The 26,412-nt window shown below is 51.5% G+C and overlaps 1 protein-coding gene across 2 annotated transcripts in view; it reads right to left on the bottom strand.

Annotated features, from left to right (window-relative positions):
- Positions 1–23,570, bottom strand: part of CD79A (CD79a molecule) — a 180,338-nt gene extending 156,768 nt beyond the window's left edge. For both annotated transcript variants that reach the window (XR_015297664.1, XM_086933025.1), the window contains exon 1: positions 23,356–23,570. Coding sequence is in view for 1 of the 2 variants with exons in the window: in XM_086933025.1 (XP_086789151.1) it covers positions 23,356–23,449 (94 nt within the window). In the remaining variant the exon portion in view is untranslated. The remainder of the gene's footprint in view (positions 1–23,355) is intronic.
- Between the last annotated feature and the right edge of the window lie 2,842 nt (positions 23,571–26,412).

Raw genomic sequence — 26,412 nt, forward strand, 5'->3', positions numbered from 1 at the left:
CATAAGATATGCAAGCTGAGTAATTTCCTTAGGGCAAGAAGGCAGAGCTCCCGATTCCTACCCACTGGTGGTTCAAGCACTGTTCACATTATGTCAAATGTGATCGAGACTGTATTTTAAGCCTTCTAACAATTAATAAAGTAAGCCCCATCATTTTGGTGTCTCTGAAATGAAGAGCTTTTTAGTGTTGTGTTGTTGGTAGTGATGACCGTTACAACAACATTGTCCATGAAGTTGATGTAGAGGCATCCCAAACTCTGCTGAGTGATTACAAGATCCATAGTAAATGTAGAGTTTCATCAGTAAGCAAGGAGCACCTCCTGAATGATCCCTTAAGATCTTATCTTCAGCTCCCCCTGCCAAGTGTATGCCCCTGAAAATACTTTAGCACAGCTGTATAGCTCTTAGAGTTTTAATGGGGCGGAGGACATGCGAACACTGAAATGCTGCTCCAAGTTCCTTTGCCATGCATTAAACTCAAGAGAAAATTTCAGGGGGTGGGTCACATCAGGAAAAGTGTCATTCTTTTTTTGGTTTGAGAATACTAGAAGGAACAGCTCCCTGATTGTGAAAAACATATTGTTGGCTTACAAACAACTTAAAGGGGCTTACAAGTCCGCCCCTTGATACCATTGGCTTGTTTTACTGTCCCTCTTATTTACTTGCTTTCTGTTGGATAGCTTTCCTTGTTTCAGCTTGTCCATCTTGTGTTGATCCCTGCCACTCACAAAACAATTTCATCCCCGAGTTCCCCCCTTCCCTTCCCAGCACCAGGTTCTTAATTTTGTTTCCAACGGTAAAGCCCTAGGACATTCCACAGATGTAGCATCTTTGTAACTGAAATTTAATTCATTTACCACTTCAAAGATCATTTTACTAGCTCAACTTTTAACCAAAAGGCTTCAGTCTGTGGCCAGGTTCTATACTGTACATATACAACTCGCACATCAATACAAGTATAAGTTACTCCAGGTGTCTGGGTATACATCCTGCATTCAGACACCTCATTCCTCATTCTCATCACTCATCCTTCACTTTCATGCTTGCCCTGTGTTAGACGGACCGGGAGGGTCGGCCGAGGTACGGGGAGAGGTCTCCAGGGAGAGCCGTCTCCAACGACTGTACAGATGAATAACTTCCCCCCCACAGACGGACACCACACAAGACTGAAGGTTAACGAGACTTTATATGCAATTCTTAGGTTACGATGATATGGTACAAGGAGGTCTGGACTCAGGGGTCCCCTCTAGCTTAGTCTTTGGTTTGAGGAAAAGGGTAGCGGGACAGTCTTTAGTTACCGGTGAGTCCAAAAATAGCTCCCAATCCTTGAGCTCGGCGTTCTTGAGGTTCGGGCCGTGGAGGAGCCAAGCAGGTCCCGAGATGGTCGGATGAAAGATGACGGTCCGCGGCGGAGCCTGCAGGTCCCGATGAAGATGACGGTTACAACGGTCCGCGGCCACGCCAGCAGATCCGGACGACGATGAAGGATGAAGGTTACGACGGCTGTGGCAGCGCCAACAGGCAGGATGATGGTACACAGGACAGAGCTACGGCAGCGCCAGTAGTCCGTTCAGGATGAGTTCCTCTTTACGTCTCTCGACTCCAAGATACAACTGCCTTCCTGCTCTGGAGCTGCCCCAGTTATAGGGCTGGCGTGCTTTGATGTCCGGACCCTCGCACTTGGAGGTCGGGGGTCCGGGATGCGGGGTTCCAGACACCCAGCAGGGGGGTGGAGCCAGCGCCCGGGGGCGCGATGGGCGAGCGGCACTTGGCGGGGGGAGCCATCGACACCTCTTTCTCCCATTGACTCGCCAAGTAGCCCTCTCACCTCCTGGGTGGATGGTGGTGCCGAGATGTCTGAGGCCGGACCAGGCCCAGGGTCGGGGTCGATCGGGGGCCAGGTGACCTCGTGGTGAAGTGTCCAAGATGGCGGTTCAGGTTGGCCGCGTGGGCCGGCAGGGGATCGGGCCCACGAGGTTAGCTTGCCTCGCAGGCAGGGGCCCGGAGAGGGCAGCAGATGTACAATGATGATGCGTGGTACTGTCGTGGCGGCTCTCGGGCCTGGTTGGGCTGGGGGAGAGTGGCCCTTCATGTGGCCTGTCCAACATGCGTCCCCCCCAGCTGAAGGCGGGGAGAGTTACCCATCTTCTTGGGGACTCTCGTCGTCGAGGCGGAAAAACCGGGACAGGCCGTCTGCGTTGGCGTGATCTGGTCCTGGCCGGTGTTCGACTGTGAAGTCCATACCTTGCAAGGAGATGGACCAGCGCGGCAATTTTGGGTTTTCCCCCCGCATATGCATCAGCCACTGCAGGGGTCGGTGGTCGGTCTGCACCCGGAAGTGGGTGCCAAAAAGGTAGGGCCGGAGCTTTTTGAGGGCCCATACCACTGCGAATGCTTCTCTCTCTATGGTGCTCCAGCGTTGCTCCCGGGGTAGGAGCCTCCGGCTGATGAAGGCCACGGGTTGATCAAGGCCTTCGGTGTTCACTTGGGACAGGACCGCCCCAATGCCCTGGTCGGAGGCGTCTGTCTGGACGAGGAACTCCCGGCTGTAGTCGGGGGCCTGGAGCACAGGAGCGGAACACATGGCGGCCTTCAATTGTTCGAATGCCGTTTGACACTCTGGGGTCCAGTTCACTTTCTTTGGTTGATTCTTTGACGTGAGTTCCGTGAGGGGCCCCACTATGGTTCCATAGTCTTTTACAAACCTTCGGTAATAGCCTGTGAGGCCCAGGAATGCTCGTACCTCGGTTTGGGTGATAGGGGGCTGCCAGTCCTGGATGGCAGCAATTTTTAGCTGTAGAGGGGCCACTAGGCCGCTTCCCACCTGGTGCCCGAGGTAGGTCACAGACCCTTGTCCAATTTGACATTTGCTGGCCTTGATCGTGAGGCCAGCTCGTTGAAGGGCTTGCAGCACTGCTCGGAGGTGGTGGAGGTGTTCGGTCCAGTGGTGGCTGTACACAGCGATGTCGTCTAGGTAGGCGGCGCTGAACCCTTCGAGCCCCGCCAGGACCTTATTGACGAGCCGTTGGAAAGTCGCTGGTGCATTTTTCATGCCGAAAGGCATGACCGTAAAATGATAGTGGCCATCGGGGGTGGAGAAGGCAGAACGTTCCTGTGCTCGGGGTGTGAGGCCGATCTGCCAATAACCTGCTGTCAGGTCGAAGATACTGAGGTAGCGGGCAGCTCCCATTCGGTCGACCAGTTCATCTGCCCGGGGGATGGGATGTGCGTCCGTCCGGGTGACCTCATTCAGGCCCCGGTAGTCGACACAGAACCGGAGTTCTGGGGTGGTTCCGGGGGCGGCTGCTTTGGGGACCAGCACGACCGGGCTGGCCCATGGACTGTCTGAGGGCTCGATGACCCCGAGCGTGAGCATCTTGGTTACTTCCGCCTGGATGCAGGCCCGTACCCGATCAGGTACGCGGTAGGCCCGGTGGCGGATAGGAGGGCTATCTCCGGTGTCCACATCGTGCACACACCAGGACGTGACACCTGGTGTGAGGGAGAACAGGCTGGCGAACTGTGACAGGAGGGCTTGGCACTCTTGGCGTTGTTCTCTGGTGAGGGTCTCCGAGAGGCGGACCCCATCTACGGAGCCGTCTCGCTCCTGGGTCCGCAGGAGGTCAGGGAGGGGCTCGGAGTCGTCTTCAGCCCCGTTGTCTGTGGCCATCAGTAGGCTGAGTTCGGTTCGTGCAAAGTGAGGTTTCAGCCTGTTGGTGTGGAGGACCCGGAGGGGGTTCCGGGAGGACCCCATATCGATCAGATAGGTGGCAGGACCCTTGCGTTCGATTACCTTGAAGGGCCCCGTCCATTTGTCTTGGAGAGCGCAAGGTTCTGTGGGGGACATTACCCATACTTGTTGTCCCGACTCGAATTCAATGGATGAGGCGTTCTGGTCATACCATTTTTTCATATCCTCTTGGCTGGCCTCTAGGTTGGCTTTTGCTAGGTCTCTGAACCGCTGGGACTGGTTGCGGAGGGTGAGGAGGTACCGGAAGACGTCTGGAGGGTTCTTGGCCGGAGGCATCTCCCAGCCTTCTTTGATCAGGCTGAGCGGCCCCCGCACTGGGTGCCCGTATAGCAGTTCAAATGGGCTGAAGCCTAGTGATTTTTGTGGGACCTCCCGGTAGGCGAAGAGGAGGCACGGCAGCAGTACATCCCACTGGCGACGAAGGGGCTCTTCCAATCCCCCGATCATCCCTTTTAGTGTGCGGTTGAACCGCTCAACCAGTCCGTTCCCTTGGGGGTGATAGGGGGTCGTGAATCGGTAGGTGACCCCACACTGTTGCCAGAGTGATTTCATGTATTTAGAAATAAAGTTCGTGCCTCTGTCGCTGACGACTTCTCGGGGGAACCCCACACGGGAGAAGATCCCCATCAGGGCCCGGCCGACCACTGGGGCTGTCACGGTCCGGAGAGGTATAGCCTCAGGGTAGCGGGTGGCGTGGTCCACCAGCACCAGAATAAAGCGATGGCCTTGTTTTGTACGCGGGTCTAGGGGTCCCACAATGTCTATTCCGACCCTCTCAAATGGGGTCGTGACTACTGGAAAGGGTTGCAAGGGGGCCTTTAGTTTGCGGCCGCTCTTCCCACTGGCTTGGCACGTGGGGCAAGATCGGCAATGCTGGTGTACATCGTTTCTCATTTTGGGCCAGAAGAAGTGGGTCACTAGGCGGCTGTAAGTTTTATCTTGTCCCAGGTGCCCTGCCAGGGGGACATCGTGGGCCAAGTTTAACAGGAAGTCTCTGAAACGGAGGGGTACCACTAGTACTCTGTTGGCCCCCAGCTCGGCGATTCTTTGCTCGCTGTACAGTAGATCATTGTCCCAGTAGACCCAATGAGTTCCGGAAGTGTCCCCTGCGCCTTGGGCGAGCGCTTGTTGACGGAGTCCCTCTAGGGAGGGACAGGTCTTCTGCTCCCGGCGGAATTGTTCTTGCGTGGGTCCCCCCTCTTGGGCCCACTGGTCAAGGTTAGCGATGTCGGAAGGTTCGAGGGGGGTGTCATGGTCGGTGGTCTCGGCTGGGGCGACCGGAGGCGGCGGCGCCGGCCATTCTGGTTCTTCTGGGTGAGGGTTGGCCCGGGCGGCCATGGACCGGGTGGTGACGCACGCCCAGTCCGGGACGCCTAACATCCCCAAGTGTTCTTTTCGCTCCACGGCTGCCCACGGGGAGCTCTCCAGGTCATTTCCGAGTAGGCAGTCCACGGGGGAGTCGTCTCGGACCGTCACTTTCAGCATGCCGGAGACCCCTCCCCACTCAAAGGGGACGCAGGCCATCCGACACAGACTTTCCGAGTTGTCGGCTGATCGCACAGGGCAGAGGATGTTCGGTAGATATTGTTCTGGGGTCACCAGGTGACAGCGGACGGCTGTCACACTGGCCCCGGTGTCCCGAAGGGCTTCGGCCCGTCGTCCATTGATGCTTACCCATTGGCTGTACTTCTGGGTGTTAGCGGGTAGGGGGACCCGCGGGACCATGTCTCTTCCCCCTAAGCACGCGAGAGTCATGGCGGCTGGCTCCCACTCTTGATACTCTTGCTGGTCTGTTTCTTGTTCCTCGGGGATCTGTTCTTCCCCTAGTGCCGCGGCGGCCATTTGGCGGGGTTTTGGACTCTGATACTGCGGGCAGCTTGGGTCATTTGCATAGTGGCCGACTCGCTGGCATCGGTGACATGTGACATTGGCTCTGTACCCCGGTCGCGCCGGGGTGCTGCCCCGGTTGGCCGGGGGGGTGGTGCTGGCAACGGGGGCGGCCGGAGTGTTGTCTCTTCCTCGTCCTTGGCCCCCTCCCCCTCCTCTCGGTCGGTGGTGTCCATTGTTGTTCCTGTTTTGCTCGTAGGACCCATTCCGGCCCACTCTGGTTATCTCCCACCGGTCAGCTTCGGCTGCGAGCTGCCGGGGATCGGTCAACTTGCTGTCGAGGAGGTGTTGGCGTAGTTCGATGAAGCAATTGTTGGACAGATGCTCCCATACCATCAGATTGAACAGCTGCTCGTATGTCGTGACGTTGTTTCCTTTGATCCAGCCTTCGAAAGCTCTGCTAAAGTACGTTACATAGTCCACCCAAGTTGTACCCGGGATACGTGTGCAGTCTCGGAACCTCTGGCGGTACATCTCGGGCGTGAGACCATAGCGGGTGAGGAGGGCCGCTTTCATATGGTCGTAGGAGGTCATCTGGTGGTCTGGGAGCTGTAACAGGGTATCGCGGCCTTCATTGAGGAATCTGCCCCATAGGCCGGCACCCCAGTCGGTTCTATCGATCCGGTGCGCAGTCATAGCGATTTCATAGGCCTTAAACCATTGTTGGATGTCGTCCTCTCGGAAATATTCTCGGACCACATCCTTGGGGATGTGTACTTTTTTCTCCGCGGTCCCCGGGGTGTGTGGTCTCTCGGGCACCCCTAACTCTTTATTCTGTTTGCGCAGGTTGATCTCGGCTATGTTCCGTTCGTGCTCGTACGCCAGTCTCTTTTCCTCGAGCTCCCTTTGTCTCTGTTTCTCTTCTCTTTCTTCTCGGAGACGTAGGTGCTCTAAGTTGATTTTTTGTTCGGCCAACTTGAGTTCTATTTCCATCTTGAGTCGGGCCATTTCTAGCTCGTGTAGTCGGACTTTTTCTCTTTCTTGGATCTCGTCTTGCGGGAGACCGGTTCTTTGTCCTTCAGGGACTGTGGTGGTTTTTTCTGCGGTGCTTTGCTCAGGGGCTTCGGTATCCCCGGTCTCCGCCCAAGACTGTAGGGCATGTTTAAAATCGTCCTTGGTGCTTAGTCCGGTGGTAGCGATACCTAGTTCGATGCAGAACTGCTTTAGTTCACGGTGGCTGTACTCCTCTAGTTTTTCCATTTGGAACTTCTCGGTTGATCCGCTTTCTTTAGTTGTCATTATGGTTCGTTGTGGGGTGAGCTATTTTCTGTACGTTATGCGGTGATTCGAATCGCGCCGCTGGCCACCAATGTTAGACGGACCGGGAGGGTCGGCCGAGGTACGGGGAGAGGTCTCCAGGGAGAGCCGTCTCCAACGACTGTACAGATGAATAACTTCCCCCCCACAGACGGACACCACACAAGACTGAAGGTTAACGAGACTTTATATGCAATTCTTAGGTTACGATGATATGGTACAAGGAGGTCTGGACTCAGGGGTCCCCTCTAGCTTAGTCTTTGGTTTGAGGAAAAGGGTAGCGGGACAGTCTTTAGTTACCGGTGAGTCCAAAAATAGCTCCCAATCCTTGAGCTCGGCGTTCTTGAGGTTCGGGCCGTGGAGGAGCCAAGCAGGTCCCGAGATGGTCGGATGAAAGATGACGGTCCGCGGCGGAGCCTGCAGGTCCCGATGAAGATGACGGTTACAACGGTCCGCGGCCACGCCAGCAGATCCGGACGACGATGAAGGATGAAGGTTACGACGGCTGTGGCAGCGCCAACAGGCAGGATGATGGTACACAGGACAGAGCTACGGCAGCGCCAGTAGTCCGTTCAGGATGAGTTCCTCTTTACGTCTCTCGACTCCAAGATACAACTGCCTTCCTGCTCTGGAGCTGCCCCAGTTATAGGGCTGGCGTGCTTTGATGTCCGGACCCTCGCACTTGGAGGTCGGGGGTCCGGGATGCGGGGTTCCAGACACCCAGCAGGGGGGTGGAGCCAGCGCCCGGGGGCGCGATGGGCGAGCGGCACTTGGCGGGGGGAGCCATCGACACCTCTTTCTCCCATTGACTCGCCAAGTAGCCCTATCACCTCCTGGGTGGATGGTGGTGCCGAGATGTCTGAGGCCGGACCAGGCCCAGGGTCGGGGTCGATCGGGGGCCAGGTGACCTCGTGGTGAAGTGTCCAAGATGGCGGTTCAGGTTGGCCGCGTGGGCCGGCAGGGGATCGGGCCCACGAGGTTAGCTTGCCTCGCAGGCAGGGGCCCGGAGAGGGCAGCAGATGTACAATGATGATGCGTGGTACTGTCGTGGCGGCTCTCGGGCCTGGTTGGGCTGGGGGAGAGTGGCCCTTCATGTGGCCTGTCCAACACCCTGCACTTACAGCGATCACACTGCTCATCATGCACTCACGCAATTCACCCTCCTCCTATGCTACACCCACATGAGCACATTGATCACACTGCACGCACATGACACTCTACTCACTTGTCACTTTCACCGCTCAACCTACACTCACAGCCATCATACTGAACTCACGCTGTTACCCTACACTCACACCTTTCATCCTCCTCTTACCCTGCGCTCACACAAACACACTGCTCACCCTGCACTCAGAGCGACCACTCTGCACTTATGCCCCTTGCCATGAACTCATACCGTTCTCCCTTCACTTACCCTGCAGTCACATCAGCACACCGCTCACCCTGAACTCCCAGTGATCACACTGCACTCACACCACTCACCATGCACTCACGCATTTCACCCTGCACTTACACAAGCACACCACTGACACTGCACTCGTGTGCCACTTTACTCACCTCGCTTTTCACTGTGCAGTCTCATTCAAGCAAGCATATTTCTTACTATGCATTAATTTCTCACACTCTGGACTTTCATGTGCACACAAACTCATATGTCAAATTCCTCACCCTGCAGTCACTCCTCTCACCCAACTCTCCCTCTATCACATCGCTCACTGTGCACTCACATAGGCACTCCAGTCACTCATACAGCCTGCCCTTCACTCACATCTTTAAGCACATTTTCATTTACATGGGCACAACACTCACCCTGTACTCGTACTCATATCACATAAACAAGTACAGCACACACCCCGGAGTCACACCAGTTACCCTGCACTTCATCCTCTCACCCTGCACTCACGCAGACAAACCACTCAGTCTGCATTCATACAGACACCCAGTTCATCCTGCCTGCACACAGGGACAATAGCGTGCCAGACTCATAGGAATACACCACTCACTCTGCACTAACTCCTCTCACCATTCACTCATCAGTCACTCTCACTGATCACCCTTCACTCTTGCCGCTCACCCTGCACCACACACAAGCATATCACTCATCTTGCATTTCTACCGTTCACACTACCTTGCCGTGGCTCCTCCCACTCTGTATGCACTCATCAACGAACACTCACATGGGCCCTCCTCTCACACTGCATTCATGCAGCTCACCTAACACTCACATCGAACATTTTTCACCCTACACTCGCACCACTCATGCTGTATTCACTCACACTATTCACCATCATCCAGCACTTACATGAGGACACCTCTTACTCTGCACATATAAAAAATACACAACTCTCATGAATCAACACATTTGTGCAAAGGCACCCACAGAATTCTGGCTCTTTCGGTAGTACTAGATGCCTACTTAATTCCATCTGCAGCAATGGGGCTGGGGCAAGAGGGGAGAGTTGACTGGGAATGTGGAATGGCACGAGGAGGGAGACTAGGACGGAGGCTTTAAGGTATGGTGCTGGATTGAAGAACATGTGACAGCTTCAGTCATTCCTGGCTGTCCATTCACCAGAATGCTTCATCTTGAGACATGCAGTTTTATTTCTTACATTGCAAGTTGGGTCTCAAAAACCCCAAAATGTAAAGTGCTATTTGATGAAATCCATAGTTGCCAAAGAAGTCAAACATTTCATAAGGTCAGCTGGATGCTGTGATACCACATGTTAGAATGTGAATTCATTAATTTCCAATACTGAAACTGCTTGATCAATTAGTGAAACCAAACATAAGCCCCGCACAGCTATTTTAAGAAGTGCATTTTTCATTCACATCATACTTGTAACAAACATTGTCAAGGCAATATAATATTATTTTGAATAACGTATAGAGAATCTGCTTTTATTAAATTTCACTAAAAGGCAAGGCAGGTAAAGCAGAAACAGCAGGGCAAGCTTTTCTAACACAATAAAAGCAAATTTACTAAATGAAGTGTGAGTGGCAGTGTGTGTGTGAGTGTCATGAGGTACAAAGGTATGAAAGAGTGCAAGAGATATAGTGAGAATGTGTGTGTGAGTGTATGTTTGTTATGCATGCAAGAGTGGTGTTGGTCTGGCATACTGGAGGTTATTCTTGCCTTATGGACATGGGCACTAAGAGCATATGGATGGGAGGCGTTACCTATGGCCATCTGCAGGCCTTGACATGCTTCTATGAAGGCACCGTCAGTGGCTGTGGGGTCTCAAACTGTCTAACTGAGAAAGCTGATAACTCATTCATACCCAGCAGCAGGGACACAGAACACCCACCACCACACCTGGCTGAAGGTCCTGATATGATGCACATAATTTTTAGCACATGGGCTAGACCCATAGCAAAATGTTGGAACTGATATTTGAGGTAACTATTGTCATAAGATTTCCAGTACTCATTTTATAAATGGGTTGTTAATGGCAAAATTCTGACTCTTGTATACTGAGGGAATTTTTAAAGGTACCCATGACTGTGGCTGCAGTAACCATGGGAACATTCTGGCACTGTCATATGGAATGTAGTCATTGGCCTAAGTGGCTCACCCATGAAAAATTTGGATCTTGGTATAGTGGAAGTTATTTCTGTCTTAAGACATTAAAAAAAAATCAGATTTAATCCTAGGAAACCAGGCTTCCAAGGTGCACCATGAAAGTACTGGAATATTTCATGAATGCCCTCTGAGGGTCTACTGCGTTTTCGAAATTTGATCCCAAAATGTTTTAACAATACTCCCTAGTTGATGTCTATTGTCCCTTAAATCATGTACAAGAAATTTGTTAAATCATTTTGCTTGCTGCAATTACATAGATCTTTTTCCTCCTATAATGGCTATGAGGTTAGCTCTGACCCCACTTCTGTAATTGCTTGTCCTACCCATTGCTGGGAGCAGGACTGGCTTTAAGGCGGTGCAAACGGTACAACAGCATCTAGCATGGACTTTGGTGGGGGCGCTGTGTTTAAATATAATTTAAGTAAATGAACTTCCTTGGGCACCAGGCAGTTTTCAGGCAACAATATAAATGTCAAGATAACTCTGGAGATTAATGTTCCTACTAATAAGCGTTCGAAATGTTGTCTAATGGAAATTTTGGCTCATCGTAAAATAGTGCGGGGGTTAATGTGCCTGCTTCACAGAACGTGTACCTTGCAGATCATAGAACTGAGTGAACTATGAGTAGCACTATAAAAAGGATACATGATTTTTCCACATTTGTCTAATTACAGTGTGAATAGAAATAACAATAAAGCATGCTTACAAACTGTGACTACATGCCTGCCTTTCTCAATGTTTCACTTTAAAACTATCTGATTGTATAAACGGGCGTACGGTCTCATGCAACAGGCAATTTCTATAGGGTCACTGGAAAGACCACACGGTTGTCCCTGTCCCCCCCAGAAATGTAGTGTCTCCTACGCCCATGCTTTTTACAAACCATAGTTATTCTTTTATAACTCGCCCTTCGATTCCAAGGGTCTGGCTGCAAAGAGAGGCCATTTTAAAACATCCTGGAGCGGGCGCAGCTAGAATCAGCAGCTAGCCAGGAATCTACCACTGGCCGGACTTCCTCAGAACATGACTGGGCTGGCAAAGGTGCGGAGGGGCGATGCTGGGGCTCTGTAAGAGTTAAAAGGAACTTTATTTATACTGACAGCTGACAAAAATCAGACGCACAGGAAGCATTTGAGGTCACAAACGGCCGGGACGCACCATTCTTTGAAACTTGATTGGTGTTAAAAAAAGACTCATTGGGTGGCCATGGTAAATCCCTCTCTCCCAAGAATCTTTCGAAAAAGACATCACATGCACGAGGGGGGGGGGGGGGGGGGGGTTGTAATATTGGTCAATTCTGGATATAATTTAAAAGCAACGAGTGTGGATTTGTAAAATGAGGAAACATCGTGACGTCAGTCTTTGAGAAGAGTCATGTTAGGGGACTAATGATTTAAAAGATTGAACTGCTCTGAATGTTGCACTGTTTTCTTCTCTCTTTAGAGGTAGTGGAAGGAGACATTTCAGATTTGAACCCGCTCATTCCAGGAACAATGCAGGAAACGCGCAACCACTTGTAGGAAGCGTCCCTGCCCGGGTTGGAGACGGCGGGGTGCGGGTGGATTGAGAAGTTATACCGAGAGAATGCAGAGGGCGTGGACAGGTTCCAGATCCGTGGTCGAAGTAGGCGGGATCGGCAGGGCACGGCGTACCCCTACTTCTTTATTTGAATAGATTGTGTAGCCCTCATTTTTTATTTTAAACACGCGTCCTGGAACGACAGAAATAGTCAACACTAATAGATAAAGCTCCGCTGTTCGGGGACGGGCAGGGCGGGCAGAGAAGGAAAAGGACTCACGGGCAGATTTACAAGCCCCTTGCGCCACCAGTCCGTCACTTTTTGTGACGTACCAGTGGCGCATTTTATTGCCCCATATTTACGAGGGCAGAAAAAGCCACCCTGCGTGGCTTTTCCTGTTTTTGGAAATATGGCCCCTTTACACACAACACTTTGCGTGAAAGGGGCGTTCCATGGGTATTGCTGTGGGCAGGGCTTTAATAAGTGCGCCCGGTCTGAGCACCAGCCGTTATTTTCAGGGGGCCTCGAAACGGGTCTCTATCGGACTCTATTTTCCGGCCTCGCAGAGGTAGTCCATTTTCTTCTTTTTTTCTTGCACAAAACTTATTTTAATCATGACCCCCACCCCCTTTCTATCTGTCACCTTCTGCTTCTCTTTCTCTCCCGTACTCTTTCCCTTCTCTTATTTTCCTCTTCTCCGTCACCTTGTTTACCTCTCCCTGTTTTTCTCCTGTGTTCCCTTTATTCATTGGTTCCACCCCCCCACGCCTCATCTTTCTGTAAGTTAGTGCCTAGCTCCCTCGCTCGCTCATTCACCTCCACACCCGTCACCACATCCCTCCCCCTTTGCTCTTTACACTTGGGCGCTTCCCCTCGGATGCCAGTCCGCTGCTGCAAGTGCCTCCTGATACCAGGTCCTTGCCGGCGCGGGCCTGGCCATGGCCAGCCTGGCAGGAGGGTGGGGTGGCGGCTATCCCTCGCCGCTGCTGGGGGTGCTGTTTTGTTTTCTCTCATACTCCACTGAGCGTTTCCCGGTAACCTCTGGTTTACCCAAGCCCCAGACACCTCTTGTGCGCAGCTCCTTCGAGCACGTGGCTCGGAGCCGGGAGCGTGCAGGAGGCAGGAAATACCACCGTGTGGGCCCTTTCCCATGTGCTCTGCAGGGCTACCGCTCTGTGAGGCCGGTGGTGCTCCCTGCCCTCTTCCCCTGCGTGGAGAAGACAGGGGAGTTATGGGCCTCTGTCCCACTCAAGTGGCAGCTTTCTGCACTGCTGCTGCTGTCAGTGACGGGAACATTACATGCAGTGGAGTGAGTCACTGTGAGGCTGTCGTGCCACGTAGCCACCCATCTCATTCACTCCCGATAAGAACAATCATGTCTAGCCTGCTTCGAATCCGGAAAGGGGGTCCCCATCACACCCAGTCTTATGTGGGAGTCGAAAGGGCCAGCATCACAAGCAGCGTTATTTCTGATAGTGAATAGGACCTCCATCACCAGAGGCGCAACTAGAACCAAAGATCGGGGGGGAGGAAGGGGGGGCTGATTCCTCCAGCTAGAGACAGAGTGGAGATGCAGGGGCTCTAAGAAGGGGTGAAAAAACAACAAAGCCTCATTAACAAGCAAATGGTTTTTTAAAGACCTGTGAAGTTTCGGTGGGGCTGTGAGCTTGCCCGGGAAGCTGTCTCAGCCGGGCTGACACACACAAGGTTGGGAGGGAGGAGGGGGGCCTGAAGCCTTTGAGCCCAATGGGCGATGCTCGCCTGTCCATCACATCAAGAGGTAATAACTTTTCAGGCATCTATCTACGAGTCATTCTGAGTAAAGCTATGTGTGTTGGGTAAGTTACGTAGAACTAAGGATAACAAAAAAACTTGTGATTTCATAAATTTAGCTCCTTATTTTTGGTAAGTGTAAGATTGCGATCCTGCAACCAGCCTCCAAACACACACAGCCGCTCCAGAGTACGTCACAGGTCTTTAAAAGACCATTTGCTTGTTAATGAGACGCTGTTGCTTTTCACCCCTTTGTAGAGCCCCTACAGCTCCACTCTGGCTATTGCTTGAAGAATTAGCCCCCCCCCCCCCGAAATGTTTTCTTAGCCCCCCCCCCCGCCTCGTAATTTGGCTCTACTTGCACCTCTGGGGAGGGTGTATGGCGTTATCCATACATATCTTGATTTAGACCATGCCCCTACATGTATAGGCTACACCCCTTTAAGAGGTTAGTCCCACCCCTTTTAGAGCACCCCCAGTTTTCTTTTCCCACTTAAAGTCCTGCCTGTGGGTGTTCCCATGCGACACCCATGGACCCAGACACATTCCCATATTTACGAGAAATCATAAATCTGGAAATGCGTCTGCCTGCTACACCTCCCCAGGGGAGGCGTAGGGAGGCACAATGAGAAGAAATGTATTAATTTATCCTCGTTTTCTTTTCCTCTTTCTATGCGTGCTGCAAACCGTGACTTAAAGAAACAGTTGATTACTCCACCTTTCCTCTCCTTTCGTTTATTTGTTCCTCTTTGAAATGGATCCAAAAAAGAAAAACACTTTTCCTGGAAATGTGATCTTTTTTGGACATTTTTCTATTTCAAAATGCAGCCTTGGGACAGAGAGAAATAAAAGGTTCAAAATGTGACAAATAACTAAATATAGTAAGATAGAGTTGTCGCTTGATTTTATTCACACCCAAGCACATTAACGCCACTTTACAGAGTTTGCCAGTGAGGCACTACTTTTGTTTTTTCAGTTTTGTTTTTTTAACATCATTGTTTTCCCTGGGTGGGGAAGTGCACCATTCCTGGAAGTACTGTGCAATACATGCTTGATAGGTGGATTGGAAAATAAATTGTGTACCGCGGCTCTGTGTTCAGGGATGTGGTCATTTCAAATCATACTGCTTACAGTTTGTGAGGTTAAGAACCGGACATTGAAACGGGTCCCTTCTGTAATCATGTCCTTAACTTTTCAGGCACAAATACTCATTGCTTTTTTAATAATAAGTGTAAAAGCGTTAAGATAGCCCTCTTGTTCCTGCCTACTTTACTTAATCTTGCATTCCCCTGAGTGTTGCTTTTTCAAGGATGTTGGTACTTTTTTTTAGGCCGCATATTGCTCTTGTCTAGTGCGTAATTTAAATTGAGCCGCATCCAGGTGTTTATAGCGGGCACAATTGGGTTGTAGTTGACTGCAGTGCGAGTTTCTCCCAGTGGGGCAGTGTGGTGTTCAGTGGGGGAGAGGATGTGTCACTATAGTCAGAGCTGTCGAATTTGGAACTGGGGAACCAGGGTCAGTCTTAATGGCCAGTCCACCAGACCACTCTCCCGAGGGAGCACATTCCTGTGCTATAAATTAGAAGCACAAGCAAGACCTTAGAAGCCCTGGTGTCTTGGCACCAGTAGGTGGACCCTAGCGGTGGCAAGTGTGGATTAACTTTAAAGGCCTGTCCACCACAATCCATGCAGATGTTACCTACCCTCCAGTCTTGCAGGCAGACCTATGAAGCAGCACACCCTAGAGCAACAGTGACTCTTTCATTGAGGTCACAGAACCCTTGAGCAGGGAGGTGCGACCGGTGTAAACGCACCAGGAGCTGACTTTGGGTGGGGTGTCTTGTTTGCAAGTATATTATATTTCTAAAGCACTTGCTGCCTCCTTCCTGGCTACCAGCAATTTTCGGCAACAATAAAAATGTCATGATAAGTCCAGTGATTAATGATCTTCCTATAGAGAGATGGAGTTTTCTCAAGTTGAAGTTTTGACTCATGGAAAGGTAGGACTGAGGGTTAATGTGCCTGCTGCAAAGAACATGTACCAAGCAGATCACAAAGTGCACATAATGTAAATAGGTCAGTGGGTTACAGCTTTTGTCAGTGAGATCCTTTTGTTACTTGCAGTTTATAAGTGAAAATCCTATCTTAGAACAGTGAGCTATTAGCGGTCATCTAAGAGCCGCATGCAAACTGCAGGTTATAAATTAGAGTGTTATGTTTTTTTCCTCAGTCTGTTATTATCCTAATGTTGCAAAAAGGGTTCATTTGGATAGAAATCAATTCTGGTTATTGAGGAGAACCCCAACCATGGTTTATGTTCTAAATTCCAGGTTTTGGGTTTCTCCAGACCAATCATTATACTGTGGAAACTTAATACGGTTTGGTGAACATTATCTGCGCCATCTTCCCTTTTGCCCCGATGCCACACTCTTCGCCGCACACGCCCACCACATTAGCTGCCTTGACCAGAACCACCCTCTGCACACCCCTGACCCCCAGCACGGCTCTCCACCTACACAAGCACCCCCACACACTGATCACCCCCGCGTTCACATGCCTTGCGCGTAAGCGGCAGTCATTTTGAGCACCATGGCCCCTCTGCCCCTCGCTGATAGCCAGCCCGTCTCTCTCTCTCTCTCTCTCTCTCTCTCTCTCTCTCTCTCTCTCTCTCTCTCTCTCTCTCTCTCTCTCTCTTAACCTCACAGACATCCCCCCCGCACGCTGGCAACCCCCTCGCTCTCCTTGGGTCATAAACCCCTCTTCAGCGCAGCTCTGCCTCAGAATCCCATCCTGTTCCCAGCGCGACACCTCCCTTCATTCCTTTCATAGTCCCAGGCGCTTTGATGCAAACCCCCTCTTTCCTGTGTGCCCGTCTGTCTTCCTTGTTCCCAAGCCACCACCTGGCCCTGCGGATACTGTTTATTACCCCGTACTGTAGGAAGCCTCCCCTCCCCATCAAAAGACCCTCGAGCCGATAAAAGCCCCCACCCTACGAGATCCGATCAAACTTCACACATTCCGTGAATCGGCGGAATGTCCTGCTGCGCGATAATCATCACCTGTTGTGACCGGGGTGGGGAATTCAACTGCAAATATATGTGGGAACGGGCCTAAGGGGGAGATTACGAGGATGTTCTTTCATATATCAAAGTGCTGCAAGAATGTGTTACGTGCAATAAAGATCCTAAACCTGAGTATAAGAGGCCAGGCCTCAGAGATGCAGGTAGAGCACCTCGTGACGATACTTGCTGTCTGAATTGATGTGTTCTCCTCCGGAGAGAATAAACCCTCGTTTCCTGCCTTTCAGTCTCCAGCGCCTGCTTCTTCATTGAGTAAATATTGGTGGGTCATAGAGGCGATACCGCCGGGCAACACAAAAAGGGTCTTTGGCTACTGGTTGTCTTCGACCCCTTTTACAATTAAACTATGCTTCCTACTGGTATGTCATGTCACTCCTACACCTTGCAGTCCTTTATCTTATGTAGCATTTCCTATACAGTGATTTACACGCATAGGATTGATTGTCTCTGTGTAATGTGTGTGTTATAAAGTGCTCTGACACCCTACACTGGTATCAGTGGCGCTGTAAGTCAAATTAAATGCATCTGAGCCAGAGTGTAGGTATGGAGACTTGAGGGGCACTGTTAAAGTGTGGTAGTGAGGGAATCCGTGGCCGTGGCAGAGGGAGTCATTGGGGGGCACCAACAAACATTGTCACACAGGGCTCCACCAGCACTAAAGCCGGCCTTCCCCTTGAGACCAGTCCACTGCACTCTTTGGTACCTCCATTGGCCTTGTTTCAGCAGTAGTAGCTGCAACTCACCAGGGATCGGCGATGCAGGATTTGCACACACACGAAATTCAGTTCACAAACTTCACAGTCTCTCAGCTTCATGCACAAGCACTTTTAACATGTGCTGCCTGCTTTGGGGACATTAGAATTATGCAGTAATGGAGTACAAAATTATGCTGCACTGTTGATTAAATTATGCTGCAAAAAGGGCTGAAGTATAAAGCAGTATATTTTCTGATACTTTATTATTTTTTAATTTTTTACATATGCTAACAGTCTCTGCAAAAGTTTTGCCTTCTTAGTACCAGTGTAACATACAAATGCAGTAGTGAGAAAGGTGATCAGTCAACCTTTGAAAATGTCTGTCTGCTTTGCAAAGCACAGGTCAGATTTTTTAGTAACTTTTGATCTGGTTGAGCTGCAAACAATTTATTAGTTAAAATCGTCAAATCATGCAGCCGATGGTGCATTATGTGGCAAATATTGCAGAGACATAATTGCATAGAAAACATTTGCAAACTAGAATATTTTGTCATTCATGTTTGAACTGCTCTTGTGGAAAAGGGAGGAGAAGTGCTGATGACAGAAACTGCAAGGCTAGGAGACAAATGTCTTGTGCTTCCGCTTGTAAGTGTATTTGGGACATTCTGTGATTGGAAACGTATCACACTTTGTGAATACATTTTAACGTCAATAACTCATATTCAACCTTTAATAAACATGTGTATCTCTTGGTTGAATTAAATAATGTAATAAATTGTGACTGGTCAGTGAAATACCAAACAAATAAAAAAATGGGATGTTTTGCTCTTTCTGGCCACACCTCTGACTCCACCCACTGACCAAGTCCATAGGTTATTGCCACCCTCTGATTCTCCATCCACAGTTCCCCTACTTTTTTTCCCCCACTTCGACCCCTGGCCTTCTCCGATGCTCCAGGAATGGACAGCAACAACTATGATCGGATTTGGAAGGAACACAGATGCAAGCTCTCTTTTGACTGAAGCTGGCCCAGGAAGGGTTCAAATCATTGACTGGCAGAGCTAGTGACCTCATGTAGAAGGTCTGTCTGTGAGTTTCCGCGTTTATAGTTTCGCGTAGATCTGGTTGTGAAGTCCCGGCTAGGTAGGAGTATTTTAATGCATGAGCTCCTGAGGAGATGCAGGTTTCGATCCATCAAGGTCTCCTTTTGCTGCTGATTAATTTATTTTTTCCATGTAGTGAATGAGATGGGTCCCACCTGGTGGACTGAGCCAGTCATGGGGAGCGAGCTCAGTGCGTTGTTTACTTGGTCATACACCCCATCAGGGGTAAGAAGCGCTATAAAAATACAAAGTTTCTTCCTCTTCTATCCCTCTGCTATCCTTCTGAATCCAAATAATTGACTAACCTATCCACCACTTAAAATGTACTTGCATGTATCACTTTAGTAATTCAACACTAATCCTGTATGGGTCCCGGAGTAGCGTGCTACTCGCTGAAAAAGCGCTTTGACACCTCGTCAAGGGTAGTAAGCGCTATACAAATGCAATTACAATACAATACCAAGGATTCCCTGGGTTTCTAAAGATGTATCTTAGATGCTTTGTAATGATTGTATGTCCCCCATCCGGACCCTGATGTCGTATTTCAATGTGGCGGCTCGACAGTCTCACGCCTGGGATACCAGGCCGAGGTCCAACCTTGCCTGGCGTAGCGGACAGAGCGAGGTTGTTGGAAGATTCCTTAGAATGCTCTACAATGTGCTCATTTTGAGGCTTAACTTAAGTTCCGGGTCACCCTAGACTGCCGAATTGTATGGTGGGAAGAAATGTCGCTTTCATTACCCTTAGATGTGGGCTGCCGGCGCACTCCTTAATTGTTGCTTTAGTTGGCGATTGCAGGGCCTTTATTTAATTGCATGTATTTGTGCCTCTGCTCTGCTACTTTCCGTGAACCATACACCGAGGTAGTTCTACTTCCAGCTGTGGTGATGCTCTGGCTACCGAGACGCCAGAAAAGGTTCTTTTTATTCCTGCAGCGACCGAATATCAGGGCCTCTTTTTTTCCTGATTAACTATAAGCAGATTCGCCTGGTTAGAAAGGGTCATCAGCTCGTTGAATCGCACGAAGGCACTGGATTCATAATCACAGCATCGCCGGCGTATTTATTGTATAACTTTGAGCTTGGTTGGATCAAGAGTAGGCGGGGCCAGGCCACTGGGCTCAAAACACTTGCCTAAGTCAGCTGTTGCAATGTCACTTCCCTGTGACCCCCTGTGCTGCCAGCCCTCTGTGTCACTGCCCTGTCCCCCCTGTGCTACCAGCCCCCTGTATCACTTCCCTGTGCCCCCTGTGATACCAGCCCTCAGTGTCACTGCCCTGTGCCCCCTTTACTGCCAGTCCTCATTGTCACCGCCCTGTGCTCCCTGTGCTGCCAGCCCTCTGTGTCACCGCCCTGTGCCCCCTGTGCTCCAGCCCTCTGTGTCACTGCCCTGTGCCCCCTGTGCTGCCAGCCCTCTGTGTCACCGCCCTGTCCCCCCTATGCTACCAGCCCTCTGTGTCACCGCCCTGTCCCCCCTATGCTACCAGCCCTCTGTGTCACCGCCCTGTGCCCCCTGTGCTCCAGCCCTCTGTGTCACTGCCCTGTGCCCCCTGTGCTGCCAGCCCTCTGTTTCACTGCCCTGTCCCCCCTATGCTACCAGCCCTCTGTGTCACCGCCCTGTGCCCCCTGTGCTCCAGCCCTCTGTGTCACTGCCCTGTGCCCCCTGTGCTGCCAGCCCTCTGTGTCACTGCCCTGTCCCCCCTATGCTACCAGCCCTCTGTGTCACCGCCCTGTGCCCCCTGTGCTGCCAGCCCTCTGTGTCACTGCCCTGTCCCCCCTATGCTACCAGCCCTCTGTTTCACTGCCCTGTGCCCCCCTCTGGTGCTAGCCCCTAGTGACACTACCCTGTGCCCCCCGTGCTGCCAGCCCTCAGTGACACTACCCTGTGCCCCCTGTGCTTCCAGCCCTCTGTGACACTACCCTGTGCCCCTCTGTGCAACCAGCCCTCACCCTGTGCCCCCCTGTGCAACCAGCACCTAGTGACACTACCCTATGACCCCTTGTGCTGCCAGCCCCCAGTGATACTACCCTGTGCCCCCTCTGCTGCCAGCCCTCACCCTGTGCCCCCCCTGTGCTGCCAGCACCCAGTGACACTACCCTGTGACCCCCTGTGCTTCCAGCCCCCAGTGACACTATCCTGTGCCCCCTGTGCTGCCAATCCCCAGTGACACTACCCTGTGACCCCCTGTGCTTCCAGCCCCCAGTGACACTATCCTGTGCCCCCTGTGCTGCCAATCCCCAGTGACACTACCCTGTGACCCCCTTGTGCTTCCAGCCCTCAGTGTCATTGCCCTGTGCACCTTGTGCTACCAGCACCCAGTGACACTACCCTGTGACCCCCTGTGCTGCCAGCATTCAGTGACACTACACTGTGACCCCCTGTGCTACCAGCCCTCACCCTGTGCCCCCCTGTGCTGCCAGCACCCAGTGCCACTACCCTGTGATCCCCTGTACTGCCAGTCCTCGGTGTCATTGCCCTGTGCCCCCACTCGTGCTGCCAGCCCCCCGTGTCTTTGTCCATCCTTATAACAAGCAAGCAGGGCTCATCGCAGTGAAAATGTGGCCCCAGTGGGAGCACTACTTTGAAATACATTGCTCCGCACATCTGTTCTGTGAGCTCACAACTGGACAAGAAACATAGGCAAGGTGGAGGGTTCAAAGGTGAATGCGGCTCAGACCCTCCAGTGAAGCCACCCTGGACCTCCTCCACCCGCCCCTGGGGGCGCCCTGAGATGGGGGCTCGTCCCCAGGTCCCAGCTGACACACAGACGTATACGTCTGGGCTACAGGGTGTGGGACCCCAGGGGCGAGAACAGTGGGCTGGTTGATGGGGTCCCTCTGGGGGTGGAGGCGCGTGTCTGGGTGCTGCAGCACCACGCAACAGAAGTCGAGAGGTGTTGACAGGTGACACGTGTGTGCCATGTATGACGCGCACCTGTGCAGAGAGCCGAGGAGCCGACAGCCTGGACTCACCCCGTGGCTCCTTAGCTGCTGGTGTTTCTAGCCAGCATGGCTCGGGGGCCCTGGGCTGACCCCCTTCTACCCAGGCCTGGGGGCCACAGCCCCGTGCTCCATGCCGTACCCCTCTTTTGAAGCATCGGCTCCATCGTTCCTCCTCGCCCTTCGGACTTGTAGTAATCAAGCCCACACAGGTCGGTGTCGTTCAAGATGGTTTATTGTAGTAAGTTTCAGGACAAGTTGATAAGATCAGAACAGACCCCACCAGGAGCTGCTCAGCCCTCTCTCACTGTGACATCTCATCCCAGGCACCCAACATTCCTAAGCGCATCATCACTGCAACATCCCCCTGGCTGAGCAGGTGGTGAACATGGTAGGACCTTAGAAGGACCGGATTCTACAGGATGCCCTGGACACCAAGGTTGGCTTCCTCCCTCAGGAGCAGAGGGCCCCACCTCAGCCCGTGTCGGACAGGGACAGGGACAGGGTGTAGGACGCCCGTCACACTGTCCCCAGGGGCCCGGCTGCCCTGATGGGTGTGATAACAGTCACAGTACAGACTCTCGTGACTGCTGGAGGGTGAGAGTCCTTCACTCAGGGGTGGGGCAGGGAGGGGGTCACGCTTTCACTTCTCCTTTCAGCGTCCAGGCACCGGGGCCTCTGATTTGAAGTCACGGACGGAAGACTGTGACAACACCCCCCCCCCCCCCCCCCCCCATGTGCCTTAACACTGGGCTGAAAAGAGCTGTGTGTGGATGTGTGAGTACCTGTGCTGGTAAATTATTTGGTTTTGAGGAGCACACCTGTTTTGATTAGGTAATGTAATCAAATATTTGTCTCCTAAATGTTTTTTTGCTACAAGGTGCTGCAGCGCCACACTTGCAGTCAAACCAATTGTTGAGTTAGGAAGCCGCCATTACAAGTATGATAACCCGAATGCACTGTTCACTGAGTCGAAAACGCCTTAATTGATAGTAGTACCGGTACTCGGACAGCAAGGGGCGCTGCAGGTCTGGACTGAGTTAAACTGGCAGAGTATTCACCCTGCACTCGCTCATTAAGAATGAGGCATGTGATCTGGGGTTACACACAGATCTGTGTTACAAGTATTTAAATTACATTTATATAGCGCTTACTACCATGTCAAGGCGTCTAACAGAGAGTCCTGAGCTGTCGTACTTGGATTCAAACTTGTCACCTGAGGTTACACACAGATCTGTGCTACAAGTATTTAAATTATATTTAGACGGTACTTACAACCCCTGTGGAGGCGTCTAACAAAGAGTCCGGAGCTGTCGTACTAGAATTCAAACCTGTGGATTGTGAGTTATTCACAGATCTGAGTTATGGTAATTTAAATTACATTTATATCGCACTTACTACCCCTGTCGAGGCGACTAACAAAGAGTCCGGAGCTGTAGTACTAGAATTCAAACCTGTGACCCGGGGTTACACACAGCTCGAGGCACATTTGGCATCTACATTTAGAAAGCAAGTAACACATTATAGCATTACTTAAACTTAACAATACAAATCATTTAAATATTGAATACACATACAAATAAATCAGCATTTAACAATTCTCTGTCCAAACCCCAGGTAACAAGACTTCCAAAAAACAACACAAAAAAGGGGAAACCAAGCACAAAAGCATTGCACAGACTCTTTTGCAGGTGCACAAACCCACCGAGTTATCTTATTGGAGACACGATTCCCTGCATCAGGTGCGTTAACATGCTGAGCTATCTTACCAGTTGTCCCTAGGGAGTGCTCCCGGCTGCACACCGTCCCCATTAGGAGGAGCAGCAGCAGCCAGAGAGAGGCCATGGATGGGCAGGGGGGCATCAGGTTCCTCGCTCGGAAAGGGCGCTCTGGCCTTGCCACAGAGGGTCTCTCTGAAGATGTCGGTCTGAAGCAGACATCGCTGCACACTCCCTCCTGCACCACCTCGGGGGCAGTTGTGCGCCAGCACGGACGTGCCTACTTTGAATACACTGGAGATGCGCCTCGCCGCACAGAGGCCACCTGGGCCTATCTGGGGCCTCTGCTCGGAAAGACTGGCGAGGTTCTCGTGCCATCTGCCTCGGAGATGCACTCCTCCCCCTTCGCCCCCACACACACCTCCCCACGCTCTAGGCACTAGTGTGTGCCTGCACCAGACCCGACGGAAAACTACATAATAGCGCCTTGTTTCTATAGCGTTCTATAGAGCGCTGCGTAGTGCTTCAAACAGGGCTTTTTATTTTCAGCCAAGTTAAGTGTGCTCAGTTTATCGACCATTGAAGGATGAAGAACTCTCTCCATACTGTAAGGTGGAGGGTAAACATCTGTATTTGTATAGCGCGATCTACTCACTCGTATGGGTCTCAAGGCGCTGGGGGGACGTCGTGGAAATTAAGTGAGCTATTGCCCAGAGTCACACGGTGCTGAGCTGAACTGAGCTGCCGGAGCCGGGGATCGAACCCTGAACCCTGTGCTCCGAAGTCAGCTGCCCTGGCCGCTGCGCCACACCTCTCCAAACACTACAATCACATCTCTGGGTAAACAGTATTAACTTGCAGAACTGTCTCACGGCTCTGTCCAGCTGCACAGCCACGAGTGGGTGCAAACAGGGGCACCGGGTGAGCTTTGAAAGGGGTGGGCATGGTCCATGCAGGGTGTACACCCCTTTTTTTTCCCAAGTTCTGCCCTGAGAGTTCCCCATACGTTGAGAATTGCCTTCATTGCGTCAAAACCAGCATTTTGTTGTGGGTACCCCCTTATGCCAAGATGTATGTGCAATATTGCATTGCCAGAATTGTGCCACTAGTATTGCCACTGTATAGCATGGGTGGGCCGTGTGCCAATATCACCTCCAGTGTTTCAGAGGCAGCATTTGATCATGGGTTGCTTCCCCTTGCCCGGGTCAGTCCCAGTATCCCACGGCTGCCATCTCTAAGGCGAAGCCTTGTCTCCAATATCCCAGCACCACCATCGTGCCATTGGCACCCCCTCCCCCTGTCTAGTATTACTGCCAGTGTTTCTGGGTCTGCATGGTGCCTTCGGTGCCCTCTGTTGTGCCAAGAATCACCTCCAATGGCCCAGGTCCAGCATTTTGCCCGGGGTGTCCTCCCCTATGCAAGTGCCGCCATTTTTCCACATGGGGCCCCATGCCAGGAATTGTTTCTCGTATGTCTGGCCCTGCATCATGCCACGGGCGCCCTTCATTATGCCAAGAATTACCTCGAATAGGCCCTCGACCGAGCAGCAGCATAATACCCCGCGTGCCGCCATAAGCCCAGAATAATACTGAGGGGCGTATTTATGAGCCCTTGCGTCACTTTTGCGCTGCACCAGCAGGGTAAAAAATGTGCCTTGTTGCGCCATATTTACAAAGTGACGCATCTAAGTTGACACGTCGCTTTGTAAACCCCTGCGCCACATTATACATGCGTCAGGTATAAGTGTATAAGTGGAGAAGTGTGGCTCAATGGTTAGAGCGGCAGACCTTGATGCAGAGCGCTGGCCAGGGACCAGGGTTCGATTCCCGCCTCGGCGGGATCGGGCTTAAATTCCTCTGACCGGATATTCTCGCCTCAGTGCTGAATCTAAGCATGGGCCCCACGCTGCAACTTTGGGCAATAGCTTGCTTAGTCTCCACAAGGGATGCCTGGTTTCACCATGGGATGCCCAGGAGTGGACACCTCACAAGGAAAAGCCAGGAGGGGTTCCCTTGTGGTAGGAGTACAAGCGCCGGGATGCTTACGGGTTACTGTCGCGCTATACAAATACAACACATTTATACATTTACATAATGTATGCAGGGCGGGCGTTCTGACGCAAGTAAGCCTCGTAGAAGTGACGCAGTCTATAAGATTTCACTGCGCCACATATAGGACGCAAATGAGTCAATATCTTACGCCTGCCTCACAGCAGGCATAAGACTGACGCAGGCACATTTGACATGGGGCTTGCCTGTGTGAAAGGACGCATTGATGGGGTTGCATCACTTTCGTGACACACTCCAGCAATGCGTCCTTTTTGTGCTTACAGATACATCAGAAATACTGACGTATCTGCAACTCCTTGTGACATGATGCGTCATACTGTAAATATGGCGCATCATTGGTCTTGCAAGGAGGGTGCAATGAAAAGTAACGCATCGCTGTTTTCACACAGGGATGCGTCATTTTTCATAAATGAGGCCATGAGTATGTGGCAGCTGGTGGAAGACTCATATCATAAAACACACAGACACTCACTCACACTCTCTCACTCATACTCACTCTGTCTCACATTCACACTCTTTCTACTCACTCACACTCTCTCACTCATACTCACTCCGTCTCACATTCACACTCTTTCTACTCACTCACACTCTCTTACACCTACTCACTCCTCACATTCACTCGCTTTCTACTCACTCACTGTAACTCACACTCCCTCTATCACTTACTCATTCTCACTCATACCCACTTCCACTCACTGTAACTCGTGTACAAGCATACTCGTACTCGCTGGTTCTTACTTTTAAACACACTCACCCTTTCACACTTGCTGACTCTGGACTTTGGTGCAACTGCACATGCTGCCCCATCGATAGCTACACCCCTGACTCACTTCCACACCCTCTCACAATCTCCATTCAATCACTCTGTCTAACACGCTCACACTCCTTCACTCACTCCCTCACACTCACTTTCACTTTTTCGTGCAGTCTCTCAAACTCAGATTCACTTTCCCTCTCACTGAAACTCAAACATACTCACACACACACTCTTTCACTCAATCTCCCTCACATTGTCAATCACTCACAAACACATACACAC

The sequence above is a fragment of the Lissotriton vulgaris genome, chromosome 7, assembly GCF_964263255.1.
Source record: "Lissotriton vulgaris chromosome 7, aLisVul1.2, whole genome shotgun sequence".
Taxonomy (NCBI): Eukaryota; Metazoa; Chordata; class Amphibia; order Caudata; family Salamandridae; genus Lissotriton; species Lissotriton vulgaris.